We start from the raw sequence: 18,986 nt of genomic DNA, 5'->3' as shown, positions 1-18,986 counted from the left end.
TAATTTCATAGGCAGAATGGCCAGAAGCGAAGGTAAGGAGGGGGTATCAACTGGTGAGCTTTTTGCCACTATTTCAGAGAATATCTCTCCATACAAAATGGTCCGATAAGGCCAGAGCCATGTTAATAATTCACAAAATCGAGTTCGGTTCCCTCCATTTGAAATCCTAGTAATATCTTATAAAGGACTGCCACCCACCATCACATAGGACAATGGGTAGCTAGCAGCTTCCATCTCTGGAAGATGCTATTAAGTCTCGATAGCCAGTGATTTGCAGATGATTATAACTTTTGCTCCACATATCATTGTTACTGACAGGCAAATCCCATCAATCGAATGGTGTGACTGATTAAAAAAGGAGGCAAATTTGACATAGGCAGTCTGATAAGCCATTTTTTATACCCACTACAACAAACATGAATGCTCACAGTTGTCTAGAGAAAAGCCGGATCTGATACAAGCCTTTTCTCTCCCCATTCTCCAGAGGCCTCTGCACACATGTACCAGGAAGACTTTCCAAACTCCAGCGTTTATGTCTCAGAAGGAGAAATGTGGCTCAGCATTGGGTGGTGCTTGCATTCTAGCCCACAGAAAAAAAAATATTCCTCTCCAGGAGCATCCCACTGAACCCCCAATTTGTCAAGGAAGAAAACACTGCAGCAACGGGCCCTGACGGCAGCATTTTTATTACACAAACAGTCCCGGCACCTTTTCAATTTTGCTCATCTCTTAGTCTCTAGCCAAATGGAACTTATTACTTATAGCTTGTTGGGATTTATGAATTATTTATAAAAGTAGGTGTATGACTCCAGACTCTTAAAAAACAACACACAGTCCCTTCATTGGTACCCGCAACTGTGCTTCTACCAGAGAGAGCAGACAGACATTCTCCATAACACATGCAGCCTGTTTGGGGTGAAATAATCGGTGTGAAAATATGGAGCCTGTAAGATTATTTGGAAGCTATTTATGGAATGCCTGGATGTATTTTTAAACCAGTCTCTTTTATTCTAAGCCAGGTTTGGATTCAAGAAAGATGTATCAGAAGTGTGCTGCAAACATATTTTCCCAGCTTGAATACAAACAGTTATGTACGCCCTGTCGCTTTCACCCGGGAGTTTGAGACTGTGATAAAAAAGGGAAAGAGGCAGTTCCCCCTTACCATGTGTCTCGCAGGTTCAACAAGGCCATGCCCATGAGTCTCCTACAGCACAGTGGATGTGCATCCTAAGCGAGGACTAAGACGTATGCAAAAAGACAGAGTCTAGGGGTAGGCTTTCTGTGTCCAGCTCCTCCAGAACACCTGCCTTTGGCTGGCAAAACAGATAAAACACTGCACACCCTCACCTGGCCCTGTCTCGGTCACAGACCCAGTTGGAGGGGTTGTGAGGCACCCCTGGGTTGAAGGGCACAAAGCAACCAGCCAGCCATGGCCCTGCCCACACTTCCAGGACAGCGACACATTTGCTTGGTGAAGAAATTTCCATGTGGAGCTGGTATATGGAGCCTTGGCCAAGCAACAGCCGGCCCTGATGCAGGAGTCCTGAGGGACAGGGGCCTTCCACCTGACCCCCTCCAGAGACACCTGCTCCTCTCCGGTCTCACAAGTCCTACAGCATGCCTGCCCCTGACAGGGCCTAGCCTTGAACTCCTCCCCAGTGTCCCTGCCCCAAATGTCCAGTTCTCCACTCTACCCACAACATGGTCCAGAGGAAGAAGCAGAGGCTGGACAGCAGAGGCCCAGGGAAGATGACGGTGTTCAGGCCACCTCAGGCCACCGTCTCCATGAAGCCTCCTAAAGCCCCCAAAACATGTCCACAGAGAATGCAAAGTCCCACAACTCTGCACACTGACCCCACTCTTATTCCCAAAAGGGCACAGCCAATGGAAAAGCAGGAAGCAGACAGTGAGCTTACCTTGCTGCAAAATATCTGCCAGGAGTGAGGAATAATGGAGGGGGAGGGGAGAGAGAAGAGAAAAATATATTAGTAAAGATGCTGAAAATGACAATGATGGTAGTCATAGCTAACATATGCTGACTTTGCCAAGCACTTCATACAATATTTCCTTTAACCCGGAGAAGGCAGTGGTTAAAGAGCTCAGACTCTGGAATGAACTGCCTGGGTTTAAATCCTGACTCAACACTTACTAATTCTGTGCCTTACAGTTCCCTAAACCATAAACAGATAGGAGTATTGGGAAGATGAAATAAATTACTCCCTACGCTTTAAGAGCTTAGATCAGTGCCCAGCACATAATAAACATACAAAATTTGGTAGCTATTATCAATATTAATAATATTACTTTTACAACAACCCTATAAAGTAGGTTGTATTATCATCCTCGCTTTGTAGATAGGGAAACTGAGGCTCTGGAAGGGTAAGTAACTTATCCAAGGCCACAGAGGAAGGATTACTAGCAACGGGCTCAGGATTGAACCCAAGTCTGCCTGATTTCAAAAAGCATCTTCTTACCCACCGCTAAGTTGCCTGACAGGTTTATAAATGACAACAAAAGCAACAATGACACACAAGAAGTAAAACAGAGGAAAGGCCTGTGAACAGACTAAAATGCCATATTTAAATCACAGAAACAAAACATTTGTATGAATTCTCCACATCATAACTCCCAACTAATAACATCATGACTTCATAACAAATCCCAGGTCAAAGTCTATTAAAAGGTGAAAAAAAATTTTTTCAACAAATATTTGAGAGGTTATTGTATGCCAAGCACTGTCTGGTACCGGGAAACACACATATAGCAAAGAGCATAAATGAAGTAGCTGTCACTAACACCCGCCTGAGGGGAACCACCAGCATGACTTCTAACACCTTACATTTGTCTTGCATGTTTCTGGGCTTTATATAAATGGACTGATACAGTTTGAATGTTTTCTGTCTGCCTTCTTTGCTCCACAGTGATTGTGGGAGTCATCCATGCTGTAGCATGCAGTAGATCATTCATTCTCACTGCTGTATAGTATTCTACTGTGTGATTACATCATAATTTATTTCTCTATTTTAATGTTCTGGATATTTGGATTTTTTTCAGTATTTGGCAATTAACAATTGTGATGAATATTCTTGTATATCTCTTTTGGTGAGCATATGTGCATAAACCAGGTACTTTTTGACACCCATCATGTGCACACTGGCTCGCCCTGCTTCTACTATCTCCCAATGGCTCCAAAAGTATTCTTATCTGCTCATCCTTTCTCATTCAGTAACTTAAAGAGGGAAGATATTGCTGGCAGGAATACAGACAGCAATACCCAAATATGAGCCAGTTCCTGCCCTGCTGGTGGGGTTTTAAAAGGTACAAAACTTCTAGAAGGCAATTTGACAACATGTAAAGAAATGTTAAATATACATTCCTTGACCTAACAATACCACTTTCCGGAATTTAATCTAATGAAATCAGTAAAGGTACAAAAGAAGTCTACAAGGGTCTTCATCACAGCATTGTTTACAATGGCAAAAAAACGGATATTGCTTATTTGTTTGTCAATAGGGAATCAAACCAAAAATAATCTAACCAAATGGATTATGGTGCAGCCATTTAAAATGGTTATTTATAGACTTTGATTACTTTTGAATGAAAAAAATCAGACAGCAACATGGAACATGTATCCTGAGCCACTGCTTGTGCGCGTATGTCTATGTGAAGTGCGATCTGTGATGGTCGTCACAAAATGTTTATCTTCAGGTGATGGAACCTGGGTTCTTTTTTTTTAAACTTATGTATGCCTTTCTTTATTAAATTTAAATGAACATGACTTACCTTTATAATCTGAATTTTAAGACAAGTTATTTTCATCTTAAAAACTAAATAAGAACTATATCATCAACATCTAAATTTGTTGTCAGTCATCAACTAAAACATCAGATCCGAGAAGGTCACAAAGAGCCGAGAGCCCAAGAATGGTGTGGGTGAAACACGCACCCGGTGGGTGAAACAGACCACAAGGAGAGAATGCCTGTGGGGGCAGTGTTCATCCCACTAGCGCACATGTGACCCCCATGAGGGATGTCATTCACATGCAATACACACATGCTCCCAAGGGCACACCCAGGCCAGTGGAGGTGGCCCAGGTAAGGCAGATTGCAAGCTCACAATTCCCAGGCAGTTAGCTAAAACACTACCCTTTCTCTCAGACTTATAAAAGCCAACTGGAATGTACATGGGCCATATTGGTACCATTACAGGACAACTTTAACTCCATTCTCAGTAATTCATCCTTAGTACAAATTCTGACACGGCAGTGTCAGACACTGTCCAGAGACTGAGAGAAGGACCATGTGCAGCTCCCTGAATATACCACTTTCCCATGCATTTGCTGCCTGGAACACACAGTCTGAACCACCCACCCTCTGACCAGCCTACACACCTGGAGGAGTCCTCCTCCTCAGCCTTCAAATGTCACAGCCAGTGGGAAGTTTCTCAGAGCCTATCTCCACTGAGAGAGAAGTCACTGTTTCTGCCTCTGTGCTCCTAGAGGAACTTGTGCACGTTGCAATTATAGCTCATATTATAATTAGTTATTTACGTAGACCATGAGCTCCTAAGGACAAGTGCTATGTGTCCTGACCGCCTTTGGGGGTCCTGACTGTCTGGCATGGTATGCTCCCACACAGGAGAGAGGGAAAAAGAGCTGCCTGTCTCAGTACTCATCTGGTCCAACCCCCTCATTGTCCAGATGAGGAAACTGAGTCCCATAGAAATAAGAGAGTTTTCCCAAGGTCACACACGGCTTTAATGGCTGAGCAAGGACTACATGAGATTCCTTTAACCTTAATGAAGCGCAAAAGCTCATCCCTATTATTAGCAAAGTACAAATTAGAGATTTATCATCCTCCTCTAATGAATACAGACAAAAATTTCCAACCTTGAAAACATCAGTGAAATAAGATTAGTCTTTCAAACACCGATCCAGTCTCGACATCCGTCCAGAATCCTCAACCTGCTCTCCAAGGCTTTTGTCAGGGAGCACTTCCTTCGAAATTCAGTACTCATTTGAATCACTGGAAAGTATCAGTGAGCAGGGAGGCACGAAATTCGGGCAGGGAATTATTGACCTTATTCCTCCCAATTCCAATGTATATTTCACGCTTTAGCAGACAAATCTGCATAGAGTACTATGCATAGTTTCTATTCCAAAAGACTCTCGTGATTTTTGTATAAGCTACTCTAGATTTTTTTAAAGCCTCTTCAGCTTCATTTACATTTTGCACATTTTTATTCAAACGTAAATTTTAATAAACACTAGCATAAATATTGCAACAATTTTGCACAGGAGTTATCTTGTAATTTACACTCAATTTATGTCTTTTTTAGTCTATGGCATAAATAATTCTGTTCTTAGCATTATTTAGCTCTTTGCTCTGTATAATAACGCCTTGGGTACTTTCTTTAAAATTTCACTTTTCCAGACTGAAAAAGTCATTCCAGCTCAGGCTCAGATGATTTATGGACAGAAAAATGGAAAACAAGTGAGAAAAAGGTAGATTCCATGCTGTCTGGCTACATTTTACTCCCCCAAAATTGTGGACCTCAGGGAATATTAGCCATAGAAATACTCTTACCATCTTCTACTCTCCTGTTCACGTCCACCACCCCAACTCCCAAACCATAGGGACTTGTTACTTATAAGAATCAAAGGGCTTCAAATTCATGCGTGATATTTTCCTTTCAGCCCAACCAACCACTAAGAATTATTTGGGAGTCAACCACATGCACTCTCTGAGCTTGAGTTGCCTCGCTGCTGACCTGGGGATGTTTTAATACCCACATCATGGTGTTGGGGAGGTTAAGTTTGATAATTCACGCAAACATTTTCCCATCAGCTGCTGTGGAGAATCACCCTGAGAGTAAGACTCAGTGCCATTTTTTCTGCTCTCCCAGGAACTGGAAATCACACAATTTGGGAGTTTCCACTGCCCACCCTAGCCACAGTCAGGTTGAGCCCAAAGGACGCCAGCGACACTTGTGCAGAGGAAATGAACTCCTTCAGACAAAGCTCTGCTCATACTCACTTCCCAAGGGAGAAAAGCTCAACCCCAGTCATTCACAGGAACAAAGAAAGCCTATTCTCTGGCTTCACTCCCACCCCCTGGAGCCATTCTGGTCCTATAGATAGATGAAACGGCATGTGTGGTTGGTGATTCAGATGTGGCAAGAAGAAAATAAGAAAGAAGGAACTCAGATTTGCCTTTCTTAGCCTCAATGTCCAGTTTCTTCCATTAGGAGTGAGCATCAAGAATACTTGTCCTTCTCCCACATTGCTACTGAGAGATTCACACCCCAGAGATCTTTAATGCACTGAGTCCTCCAGAGACAGGGGCCATAAAAAGACTAGATTATTTATTATTATTAATAAGTTATGGCAATTAGGCTGGGTGATTGCTAAACGTTGCTGATTAAAAACTTTCTTGAGTGCTACTCATCCACACGGCTAGTGTTTACCTCTATTAAAAATCATTTAACTACATTCTGGGTGAAGCCCTCTCTTGCGCCTGGGTTAATAATTAGCAGCCCACAGAGCCACACAGGTTAAGTGAGTTGGCTCTCCTTTATTTATCTATTACTTTGTTTTATGAGGAGAACTGGATGGCAGTCTTATTGCTCATTCAGTCTGCTGGGCATAATTTACTATTTCAATCCACAGTCCCCAGCTATGGTTAGAGAAACTCTCACTATTATTACAATATCACACTTAGTCCACACCCCATAGCATTAAAGATACGCCAAACAGTGAAAGTGTGCATGACTTCCATAAGACTAGGGGAGGTAAAGTTACTAGTTCTCAAACAATGTAATCACACTACTCTCTCAATTTTGCTTTCTTTTCTAGGTTAAATTATATATGAAGGGAGTTTAGTTTCTTGAAAATGCATGCACTTAACTCCATTTAAGAAGTGACACCTGGGGAGACAGCTGTCTTGTGAGTCCTCCTGTGGTTTGAGCTACAGAAAGAAAATTCTCCTTTCAAGTACAAGTGCTTTTACAGCAAAGGACTGGAAATTTTACTGGGACCCAACTAACCAGGGGCAAAGGAAGGGATGGAGGGAACAGATGCAATGAACGCTGCTTCCTTGAATGGGGTCAGGTTCACCATTAACTGAAGTCAATTTCATGATCAGCAGAGCTGCCCCCACACCAAATTTCAAAAACCAGCAAGCTCTATGTATGAATATGAAGAGTAACTTGAATTCAGTCTGTGTACTTCTCCAAATCTCTGTGAATGAAGTAAATCTTTCTTTTTTGTGTTGAAAAGTGGGGCCCACAAATGCCTCCCCTCTCAAGGAATACCAGCACTCCAGACTAGTTCAGCTTCAAATTGACAAAGCATAGGTCCAAAAATGGCAGGTGGGCTTCCCAAGGAGGGCAGGGTTAACTCCTTCTCTCCCAAATATGTTTCACTGCCGTGTCACCACGATTGTGGCCACTGGATCCCAATGACCTAGGATTGGGTCCCAGGCCCTCACCAGGTGGAAACCAGGAGTGGTCACTCAACCTCTTGTAGCCTATGTTCTCATCCATAAAAAGGGGATGGTAGAAAGAAGCTTTTCCATATCACAGGGATATCACGAGGATCAAGTCGGAGAATTTAATCAGCATAGAGCACATGGACTTTCGAGTCAAATAACACCAGGTTCAAAGCCTTGTTAAACCACCATCCTAGCCATAGCCATATTGGGCTAGCTATTTAGCCCCTCAGAGTCTCAGTTTCTTCATTTGTAAAGGGGGAAAATAAAACATGTTTCAGAATTCATGAAGACAGCTCAGATCATGTATGTAAAATCCTTAGCACATGGTAGCTTGTTTAGAGTACATGTTCAACAAGCAAAAGTTAATGTTATTAGGATAGTAAGCAATAGAACAGGGCAGCAAAGAGCTCAGGTCTTGAAGTCAGAGCTGGTCCCACGTCTCTGGCTGTGTGATCTTGGTCACATTACTCAACCTCCCCAAGCCTTGTTTTTCTCAGCAGCAACATGCAGATGATAATAATTGCCAATTATTGTGTTACCTTATAAATTGCTATGGAGGTTAAATGAAGTAATACATATAAGGGTGCAAAAGGAGTGGTACTCAGAAAGACTTCTATAAATTGTAACATGATTAGTCAACAAACATTTTACTGATTGCCTACTATTTGACAAAGCTTTGTGACTTTTATAGGACTGTAAAAGTATCACAAGAGGAAAATCCATTAAAATAAAATGATCGTTTTAATTCCTTCTTGTCATCATGTAGCTATGTGCCATTAAGAAACTCCAAAGCAATTCTCAAATATGACCTTATGAATGAATTATTTTTAATCTTTGAGATCAGAGGTCCAATGACATCCTATCTTCAAACACCAATGATCCAAGGAGTTGTGATTAGAACCCAAAAGTTCCAGAAACCCAGGGCCTGTCCTTTATTTTCAGCACCACTCGCCCCTCTGACACAGCCTCTCCCCTTTGGATCCATCATTATTTCTCAAGGTTACCAAGGAAGGGGCTCACCCAGCCCTGCCATTGGCTTTGATCAGTGTTTCAAGCCATGCTCCCTGGAGGCCAAGGGTTCAAAAGAGAGAGAGAGAGTGCATGGGGACAAGTGAATTGAGAACCACTCTGCTCAGTACACTGGGGTTCTGTGAAGAATTTGCCTGAGAAAAAGGTTCTGCTGCTTTATTAAATAAATCTGTTAAAGTTGGAACACAACAAACCATTTAAGTGGAGCCCCTTCCTGTCCAGGTGTGGGTCTGTGCTCTCCTGGAGCACAGCCAGAGTCAAGGGCTCCTCCAGAGCCACTGCTTGGCCTCAATGGCACCACATAGGGGCTATGATTAGTTTTCTGTGTCTCCAAAGCCAGACAGCTCGGGCAGCCATGTGGCCACACAGCCAATATCCATGCCCCTCCTGCTTCTCCCAGGCACATTCAGGCAGCTCAAACTGAACAGACCCTGGTGAGTCTTGGTTATTAAGGACGAACCGGAAGGCCTCACTCAAACTCTAGCCCTTGATGCCAAAAACTAACCCGCTCTTTAATGTGCGTAGGCCTTGTATCTCTCGCTCCTTTTCCTTTTGTTTCATTTTTTATGCGGACTGTGGAAAGTTTTATCATTTTCCTTGCTCCTGGCCTCCTCTCACCTTTTATCATGTTCGAAATGAAGACCAACACTTTGCCTGTCATTGTTGTATCTCTGAAGGCACACGTAAATGTCTTTTATTTGTGAGTAAGAAAAAATTTTTTTAAAGCCCTGAAGTATCTTCCTGCTACATTTTCTATGGCATGTGCTATCAACATCAATCTTAGCCACGTGCTTGTAACCCATTACCCTACAGTGACTTGGGAAGGCAGTGCAATGGACACAAGCTAGTAAGTCCCTAACATTTTTATGACATTCTATCCCTAGCATATCTCATTCCTAGCACAGAGGGATAAAGCTCTTAACTACTGAAAGAACATAAAAAAAATAGATTTAGGAATAATACTTTTTATGATTGCATTCTGTATACTGTGAAAGTTATGTTCAAATCTGCTAGTACTTTATGGAGCTGATAAAGTAGAACAGTATGGCTTCCCAGCTAACAGTGTATTTTATATCCATTTAAAATGTTTTCTCTTAAATTGAATTACTTTTTGAGTAATTATAATAAGACTAATCTGGGCTTAATGAATTCATATACAAATACTTCAGACTGCATTATTAAAACCTCAATGATATGAAACTACATTAAACTCAATCCCTCTAGAAACCAGTACTTTTCTTTGAAAAGAACAACATACACGACTTTCTCTGAATTCTTTTAAATCAGCTAACTGAGAAATCACAAGAAACCACATTAATAGCTCAAACAAAAGAAGCAGTTGACAAATAATATTGTTCTAATTTCCCTAAACTTATGCAATTGAGTATCAATTAGGAGTCACAGAAAGTATTTTTATTAAGCAGCCACATATGCAAAGGCCTGAAGAGTTGGTCCATCTTCCAGAAGAAATCAGATTATGGCTCTGGTTAGCAATGACATAAAACCACTAGTGGTAAAATACTAAAAGTAAGGCTGTGGATATCAAAACTTATGTTCTAAAAAGTCTCCAAATCCAATAATCCAATAATATCTGGATTCTAGTTCACACTGCAGGCAAAGCCACTCGCCTTCTCTGGGACTCAGTTCCTCCATCCAAAAACTGATTTGTGCTAGATGATCTCTAAGGTCCCTTCCAGTTCTACAACATGACGGTTTTAAGTTTAAAGTTACACACACTATATTAAATGGGTTCTTACTGCATATAGCTTATTAGTCATCTTATCCACGCTAAATTACATTCACAGAAAAAAAATTTCATTCCTCGCAATTCACATACATCCACAAACACATCCATAATACGGCTAGTGATTTCAAACTTATCCCAAGATAGTGTCTCGGTAGTAAAGTGTTTTTCCCATTACAGATAAATTATAAATCATCTGAAACCTTTAAGGTTACAGTGCCTTCTTGAATCAGTTTCTATCTGCGCCCCCACCCCCAACATGCACTTCCTGAAAGATGCTCTTCCATCTCCATTTCCAAGTCAACTGATTAGTTTTATCACGTATGGATTCCTCAGGTAGGTCTGTGAGATCCTGGTTTTAATCAGATGGGGTTACCCAGTCTCCTAAATATTTACAAACGTCCTGCAGAATGAAGCTCTCTTTGCCAGGTGATCATTACCAGGATGGACAACTTTACATTAAATGTAAGACAATGGCTATCATCATTATTCTGATGGCTTGGCACAGATTCTATCAGAAGAACTCCCAGGAGCCAGAGACAATTAAAATCTGAGTTTGGAGAAACTGCCCCCAACATCAAGCATTGCTAATTGGAACAATTTGTGAGTAAATACATTTCAGCAAATTGGCCCAAGTCTTCAAGGAGGAGGTTTGGCCACATGATACACTCTGGCCTGACTTGAGTTTCAGAAGCACAGGATCTGGCCTGGCCCTATGATAAATCCCCTGAATAAACAGAGAACAACCATTTAAGCACTCTGGGTTCCAGAGGGGGTTTGACCCAAAAACCTCTGCAATCTCTTCCAGTTCTAGAGTTCTATAATGAATGTGACCAGGGTCTTCCACTAGGACCCTCTGCTATATGCTCCCAAATTACTTGCACTAATATACACTTGTCATTTTCTCTCTCTCTTTCTCTCCAGCTAAGCTGAAAGCACCCCGATGCCAGGGATGTTTTCTCCATTGTAGTCCCAAAGTCCAGGGCAGAATATTAGAGCATAGTAGGCACATATTAATATTAATAATAACTAATGTTTTCAGAGCTTTTCCTGTATCAGGCACTATTTTGAGTACTTTACATAGACTGCCTAAGAGGTAGCTGTCCTTATTATCCTCATTTCACAGATAAGGAGACAGAGGCCCAGAGAGGTTAACTTAAGTTGCTGAAGGTCACAGGGAAGCAAGTGATCGTGGATTCAGCCCAATTAGTTTGGCTTCAAAGCCCAAACTCTTTACCACTATGCTACACTGTCTCTCAATGAATGCCCAGTAGATGGATGTGTGGAAGGATAATCAAGCAAAAATGCCTCCTTCCTTCCAAAACACCCCAGAGAGTTAACTCAAGCCATACCCATAATATTTTTAATATCATACTCCCTGTATTTTTAGAACTCCAACCACACTTTTTCTGTACCTATATTATCTGTGGATTTTGGGTCCAAATGCAGAAAGCACCTAGACATTCCTTTACTTTTTAAAAATATTACAAATTTTCTTTTTGAAAAAATGCAACTATCTCAGTAGGTTCATGGCAACAGCTAAGGTAAGTAAGGACATGGGGAAAGACTGTAGAGCTGGATGAAAAATGAGCATTCCGGGAAGAGGATAAGGAAAGAGAGAACAATACAATACAAGGACACATGACAGAGCTACAAAAATCCGTGCAGCTGCCCTTGATCCAGCTGTCATCCCACTAGGATTCATGAAAAGGAGGGTATGAGAGGCTGTGGGAGGGAAAGGCCCAGGGTAAGAGGTAACCCAGTGCAGGCAATACACATGCGGGCTCTGGAGTCAAGAGAGCTTGAGTTTTGATCCTGGCTCAGCCACTGGCAAAGTTAGATGCCCTCTCTGAGGCTCAGCATCTCCATCTGATACACTTGGAGTTACAGAGGCTGTTGTGAGGATTAAAGGATATCAAGCTCGTAAAGACTTAACACAGTGCCTGGCACAAAGAAGGCAATTAATGGAAGCAGGCAATTTGGACAGAGACCTGTGGGAAATTAAGTTTCAGGATATCATTAAGATCAACACAGTTCTTTGGCACCCTGGCAACTATGCTTGTCATGATAAATAAAATGTACTTGCATGGCTTCTAAAACCAAAAAATCAGAGGAGTCCAGTGAAATATCCCAGAGTCTACTCCCCATGCCCACCAGTCTCCAGCGTGAAATGATGCAGCCCAGGGAAAAGATATGAGAGAACACCTCTAGCAATGGAGTATTCATTCTCTCCTAGTCATATTTGTTCCTTTGGAAGCAGGATCAATGTTTATCGCATGAACGAACATTAAACCCTAGAAGTATTACTCCACAATCTATATCACATAAGTGCTAGTATTTTTCAAAGGTAGTTAGGAGCAAGTAATTAAATGTGAACTACAGGTACTTTGTGAATCTTTCAGAGCACAGGTCTTTCTTCTGGAAGGCAGAATATTTTTAAAAGTCACCTACTCCCAGGCTCGGTAGCTAACCCGGCTCCTCTCTCTCCATCATCCTGCGTCATGGCTGTGTATGGCAGGGACCACACACTGGGCTGGGCTCTTCTACAGTGAAGCGGGCATTTGCAAAAGGCGGAGTACCGAGGGAGCTGAGGACACTTTACAACCAACCTCTGCAGTGCAAATTTTCATCCCTGTGAAGAAGAGTCAGCAAACAGTAAATGTGGTTACCACAGATCATAGCCTACTGAGCACCTTTTCAAGAAAAGAAGGGGACGTTCATTTGGCAGTCCAAGAATCTTTCAAATCTGTATGATATCATTCACTGGCTCAATACAGTTGTGAAATGTAAATGTCAGTTTCATGAAGCATTTGTGCCACTGGCTTGCACTGAAAAAAAGGATTCCAGCATCTTATAGAGGTTGAGAAATTTTAGTCATGCTTTACGCTTTTACACATATATTTTTTAAAGCATCATGGTTATTATTTTTCAAGTCCAGAGAGCTGGGTTCTAGTTCTACCTCTGTCCCTAACTGGTTATGGCCAGTGGCTTAGTCTCTCTTGGGGCACCTCAGTTTCTTCATCTACAATTGAGGATAAAGCCTGTCTTCACTACTTCTTCAAGGAAAAAATAAGATAGTGGACGTGCTCGCGCTCAGATAAAATAAACTGAACATTTCTGATACTTTTTACTGTCCACTGGAGCTGATGCATGATAATGAGCAAGTAATGGATCCAAAGCAAGCTAAAATCCTGACCCAACAGTCAAAAAGCTTATAGTAAAGAGGAGAGTCAGACATACTCAAGGCAATAGTGCTAAATTGCTAAAGAAGAAAACAGTACAGTGAGGAAGAGAGCAATTCCAGAGATGGGAAACTAAGCAGGCTTCACAGACCACGTCCAGTCTGAGCTGGATCACGAAGAGCAGTCCTAAATAAAGCCAACATTTAGTGAGCCCTCATTTTTAAGGGCTTTACCTAAATATTTCATATAATGCTCCCTCACACGCTATGAGGTAAATATCATTCTCATCTTCAATTTACTAATAAGGTAATTTGCCCAAGATCTCACAGGCAATCTGACTGTAGGGCACTCCCTTGTCACCACTGCACTGTAGGACTCAAAAGGTGGAAACGAGAGAAAAGGGAGCAACAGGACAAGTGAGTCAGAAAAAATAAAATGAGCTCATGGGAAACTGATGAAGACCTAAACAGATGGAGGTATATGCTGTATTCACAGACTGGAAGACTCAATATTGTTAAGATATTGGCTCTCCCAAGTTGATCTAGAGATTGAACACAATCACAATAACAATTCCACCAGATGTTTTGTAGGAAATGATAAGCCAAATCTAAAATTTATAAAAAAAGAATCTAGAATATCCAAAGTAATCTTGAAAAAAGAAGAGAAAATTTGGAGGACTGATGCTACCTGACTTCAAGAAAGACAATAAAGCTACAGTGATCAAGACAGAGTATTATTGGCGTAAGTACAGAAAAGTAGATCAGTGGAGCAGAACAGAAAGCCCAAAAGTGGACCTGTGATCTTACAGTCATTGATGTTTTTTTTTAAGATTTTATTTTTTTTCCTTTTTCTCCTCAAAGCACCCTGGTACACAGTTGTATATTCTTAGTTTTGGGTCCCTCTAGTTGTGGTATGTGGGATGCCGCCTCCGTGTGGCTCGACGAGCAGTGCCATGTCCGCACCCAGGATTCGAACAGATGAAACACTCGGCTGCCTGCAGCGGAGCACACAAACTTAACCACTCGGCCATGGGGCCAGCCCCTTACAGTCATTGATTTTTGACAAAAGAGCAAACACAAGCCAGTGGGGAGAGGCAAGTCTCTTCAACAAATGATAATGGAACATCCACATAGAGAAAAACAAACTTGGAGCCCTACCTCACACCATACACAAAATTAACTCATGATAAGTCATAGATAAATGATAAATAGAGAAAGAGACAAATAAAAGGTTTTGATAAATGCTCAAACTATAGCACTTCTAGAAAAATCATAAGAAAATATCCTGGTGACTTAGGAACAGGTAAAGATTTCTTAGCCAGTAAACTAAGAGCAATAGAAGAAAAAAAATAAGTTAAATTTCATCAAAATTTAAAACTTTTTCTCAATAAAGAATTCCATTAAGAAAATGAATCCATAGGGGGCTGGCCCCATAGGTGAGTGGTTAAGTTCACATGCTCCACTTTGACAGCCCAGGGTTCACCGGTTTGGATCCTGGGTGTGGACCTACACACCACTCATCAAGCCGTGCTGTGGCAGCATCCCACATAGAAGAACCAGAATGACCTACAACTAGGATATACAACTATGTACTGAGGCTTTGGGGAGAAAAATAAAAGGAAGATTGGCAACAGACATTAGCTCAGGGACAATCATCCTCACCAAAAAAAACAAAAGAAAGAAAGTGAATCTATAAACAATTTTCAGGAGTAAATACTCACAAAACCTACATATAACAAAAGTCTAGTATCCAGAACACGTAAAGAACTCCTTTAACTCACTAAGCTCACTAATAAAAACATAAACAACCCAACTTTTTGAATGGATAAAATATGTGAACAGACACTTCATAGAAGAAGATACACAAAAGACCAGTAAGCACATAAAAGTGTCCAATATCATTAGTCATAAGGGAAATGTAAATTAAAACTACAGTGATATATCACTATATAGTCATCAGAATGGCTAAAATTAAAAAGACTCATAACACCAAGTTTTGGTGAGGATAAATAACAACTAAAACTCTCCTTCATTGTTAGTGGTAGTGTAAAATGGCATGACTTCAGGAGAAGGTCTAGCAGTTTCTTATAATACTAAACATACACCCATACCATGATCCAGCAACTCTGCTCCTAGGTATTCACTGAAGAGAAATGAAAACATAAATCCACAAGAACAACTTGTACATGAACGTTCATAACAGTTAGAAATATCCCAGGTGTCCATCAACAGGAGAATGAATAAACAAACTTCAGTACATTCATACAATAGAATATTACTCAACAATATAGAAGAACAGAAATAGTAACATCAACACAACATAAAGGAATCTTATTAATATTATACTGAGCGAAAGAGGCCTTACACAAAAGAGTATATACTGTGTGGTTTGATTTATATGAAATTCTAGAACAAGTAAATTAATCTCTGGTGAAAAAAAAAACAGAGCATTAGTTGCCTCGGTGGAGGGGGTGGGGGTTGGAAGAAGGGGTTGAAGCTAACTAAAAAGGGAAAAAAGGGAATTCTGTAGGGTGACAGCAATATTCTGTATCTTCAGAAAGATTTAGGTAACACAAGTATACGTATTTGTCAAAACTCACAAATGGTATATTTCACTGTAAGTAAACTATATAAACAAATATTGAATTCTAATTGATGATATACATGCTGAAGTGTTTAGGAATAAAGTGTACTAATGCCAGTAACTTACTTTGAAGGGAATCAAAAATAACATGAATTGATAGAGGGATAGGTAGATGAAGAAAGAGACAGAGATGTGGTCAAGTAAATATAGTAAAATATTAATTGAAAAATTCAGCTTGTAGGTATTTAGGTGTTCAATGTATAGTTCTTTCAACTTGTGTTGAAATTTGTCATAGTGAAATATTGGAAAAATGAGCTCATGGAATTGGATGTTAATAATATATGGTAGCCAAAGATACACATCGTACTAAACACTCTGTGTGTAATACATCATTGGAGTCTTTAAATTTGTGCATTTTAAGTAACGATTCCTGAACATATTTCCCACATACCTGATTCTTCTGCCTCATCAAAGGTGATTTAACTACTCTACTCGTTTTCCCCCTAGATCTAACAATCTACAATTCTCCGAATTATCAGGTAAATGACAGGGATCGAGGTCCTTTTACAGAGTTTCACAAAGTACAATGATGTGTCTCTGTGGAAGGGTAGAAAAGGCACTAAATTGGGACCAGAGTCCTGTTCATGGATCGGAACACTTCATTTGTTAAAGTGGCAACACTCCCCAAACCAATCTACAGATTCAACACAATCCTATCAAAATTCCAACTTCTTTCCCAAAAACTGGCAGGTTGATCCTAAAATTTGTATGGAATCTCAAGGGATACCAAATAGCTAAAACAACCTTGAAAAAGAACAAAGTTGGAGGACTCACACTTTCTGATTTGAAAGCTTACTACAAAGCTACAGTAATCAAGACAATGAGGTATGGGTATAAAGGATAGACATATAGATCAATGGAACAGAATGGAGAGTCCAGAAATAAACTCTCACATTTATGGCCAATTGAATTTTGACAAGACAATTCAATAGAGAAAAAATAATCTTTCAACTAACGATGCTGGGACAACTGGACATCTACGTGCAAAAGAATTAAATCGAACCCTTATCTCACACCACCTACAAAAATTAACTCAAAATGGATCAAAGAACTAAAACTATAAAATTCTTAGGAAAAAAAAGGTATAAATCTTCGTGACTTTGGAGTAGGCAATAGTTTCTTAAATATGACATCAAAAGTATAAGCAACAAAAAAAATAGATAAACTGGACATAATCAAAATTAAAAATTTTGTGCTTCAAAGGGTACCGTTAAGAAGGTGAAAAGACAACCTACAGAATTATAGAAAATAAGTGAAAATCATATATCCGATAAGGCACTTGAACCTGGACTCTATAAAGAACTATCACAACTCAAACATAAAAAAACAAACAACCAAATTAAAAAATGGGCAAAGAATCTGAATAGACATTCCTCCAAAGAAGACATGCAAATAGCCAATAAGCACATGGAAAGATGCTCAACATCATTAGAGATCAGGGAAATGCAAATCAAAATCACAATGAGATACCACGTCACACCCGCCAGGATGGCTATAATCAAAAAGACAGATAACAAGTGTTGGCGAAGATCTGGAGAAACTGGAACCCTCACACACTGCTGGTGGGAATGTAAAATGGTGTAGCCACTTTGGAAAACAGTCTGGCAGGTCCTCAAATGGTTAAATATAGAGTTTACCATATGATCCAGCAATTCCACTCCTAGGCATATACTCAAAAGAAAGGAAAACACATGTTCACATAAAAACTTGTACACAGATGTTCACAGAAGCATTATTCATAATAGCCAAAAAGTGGAAACAATCCAAATGTCCATCAACTGGTGAATTTATAAATAAAATGTGGCATATCCATACAATGGGATCTTATTTGGCAATAAAAAGAAATGAAGCACTAATACGTGCTACAATATGAATGAACTTTGAAAATATTATGCTAAGTGAAAGAAGCCAATTACAAGGGACCACATATTGTTCAGTTCTATTTATATGAAATGTCCAGAAAGGTACATCTAGAGACAGAAAACAGATTAATAGTTGCCTAGGTCTGGAAGGGATGAGGGGATGGGGAGGTGATGACAGCTAAGAGGTGCCAGGTTTCCTTCTGGGGTAATGAAAACATCCTAAAATTGATTGTCTGATGGATGCACAACTCTGTGAATATAGTAAAAACCACTGACGTGCACACTTTAAATGGGTGAATTGTATGGTATGTGACTTACATATCAATAAAGCTGTTTGAAGAAAAAATAGAGTCCTCAGTTGTGACTACATTTCTAATGACTAGCAACGTCAACCTCTGCCTCTCTGGGCCACAGATGGGCAAGCCCATCCTCATAACTGCATCCAGCTCTTCATCCTATGAACACATCTAAAGAACGACACTCAGGTACTGGGTACCACACTGGGCACTGAAAAAGCTATGTGCAGATGGAAGACAACGCCCCCCCTTCTCAAGGGATCACCGCCTGGTATTTCAGTCCTCACCCAGCCATGTGTGGCTACCGAGCACTTGAACGTGGTGAATCTGAATTGAGATGTGTACAAAACAGACACTGGATTTCAAAGCCTCGGTCAGCCAAAAAAAGTAAAATAGCTCATTAATAATTGTCTATATTGAATTACATGGTGAAATGATATTTCAGATAAATTGGGTGAAATCAAATGTTAAGATTAATTTCACCTGCACTTTTTTATTTTTTGAAGGTGGCACTAGGAAATTTTACATTACACACGTAGCTCACACTCTTATTTCTATTGGGTAGTACTGGCTTAGGTTTTTAAGTGTAAACAAATCATTGAAACTTTCCTGATCTCCAGTGTTTTGGAGGATTATCTTATGCAGACTTCTAAATGGTAATTAACTTTGAAGTCCACCCAGCAGTTACAAAATGCCTGCTGCTCTGCAATCATGGAGGCACAAAAGGTTCCTTGTTTGCT

At 40.4% G+C, this 18,986-nt stretch overlaps 1 protein-coding gene across 6 annotated transcripts in view; it reads right to left on the bottom strand.

Moving 5' to 3' along the window:
• The window catches only part of GFRA1 (GDNF family receptor alpha 1), a 220,362-nt gene that overhangs the window by 157,210 nt on the left and 44,166 nt on the right, over window positions 1-18,986 (bottom strand). The window contains exon 5 of one of the 6 annotated variants that reach the window (XM_008514539.2): window positions 1,917-1,931. The exons of the other annotated variants lie outside the window; for them this stretch is intronic. Coding sequence (XP_008512761.2) covers window positions 1,917-1,931 — 15 coding nt within the window. The remainder of the gene's footprint in view (window positions 1-1,916; window positions 1,932-18,986) is intronic. 6 annotated transcript variants of the gene reach the window in all.

This window comes from Equus przewalskii, chromosome 1 (assembly GCF_037783145.1).
Source record: "Equus przewalskii isolate Varuska chromosome 1, EquPr2, whole genome shotgun sequence".
NCBI classification, from domain to species: domain Eukaryota; kingdom Metazoa; phylum Chordata; class Mammalia; order Perissodactyla; family Equidae; genus Equus; species Equus przewalskii.
Note: the sequence above shows the minus strand (reverse complement) of the source record. Positions and strands in the feature narration are given on the sequence as shown.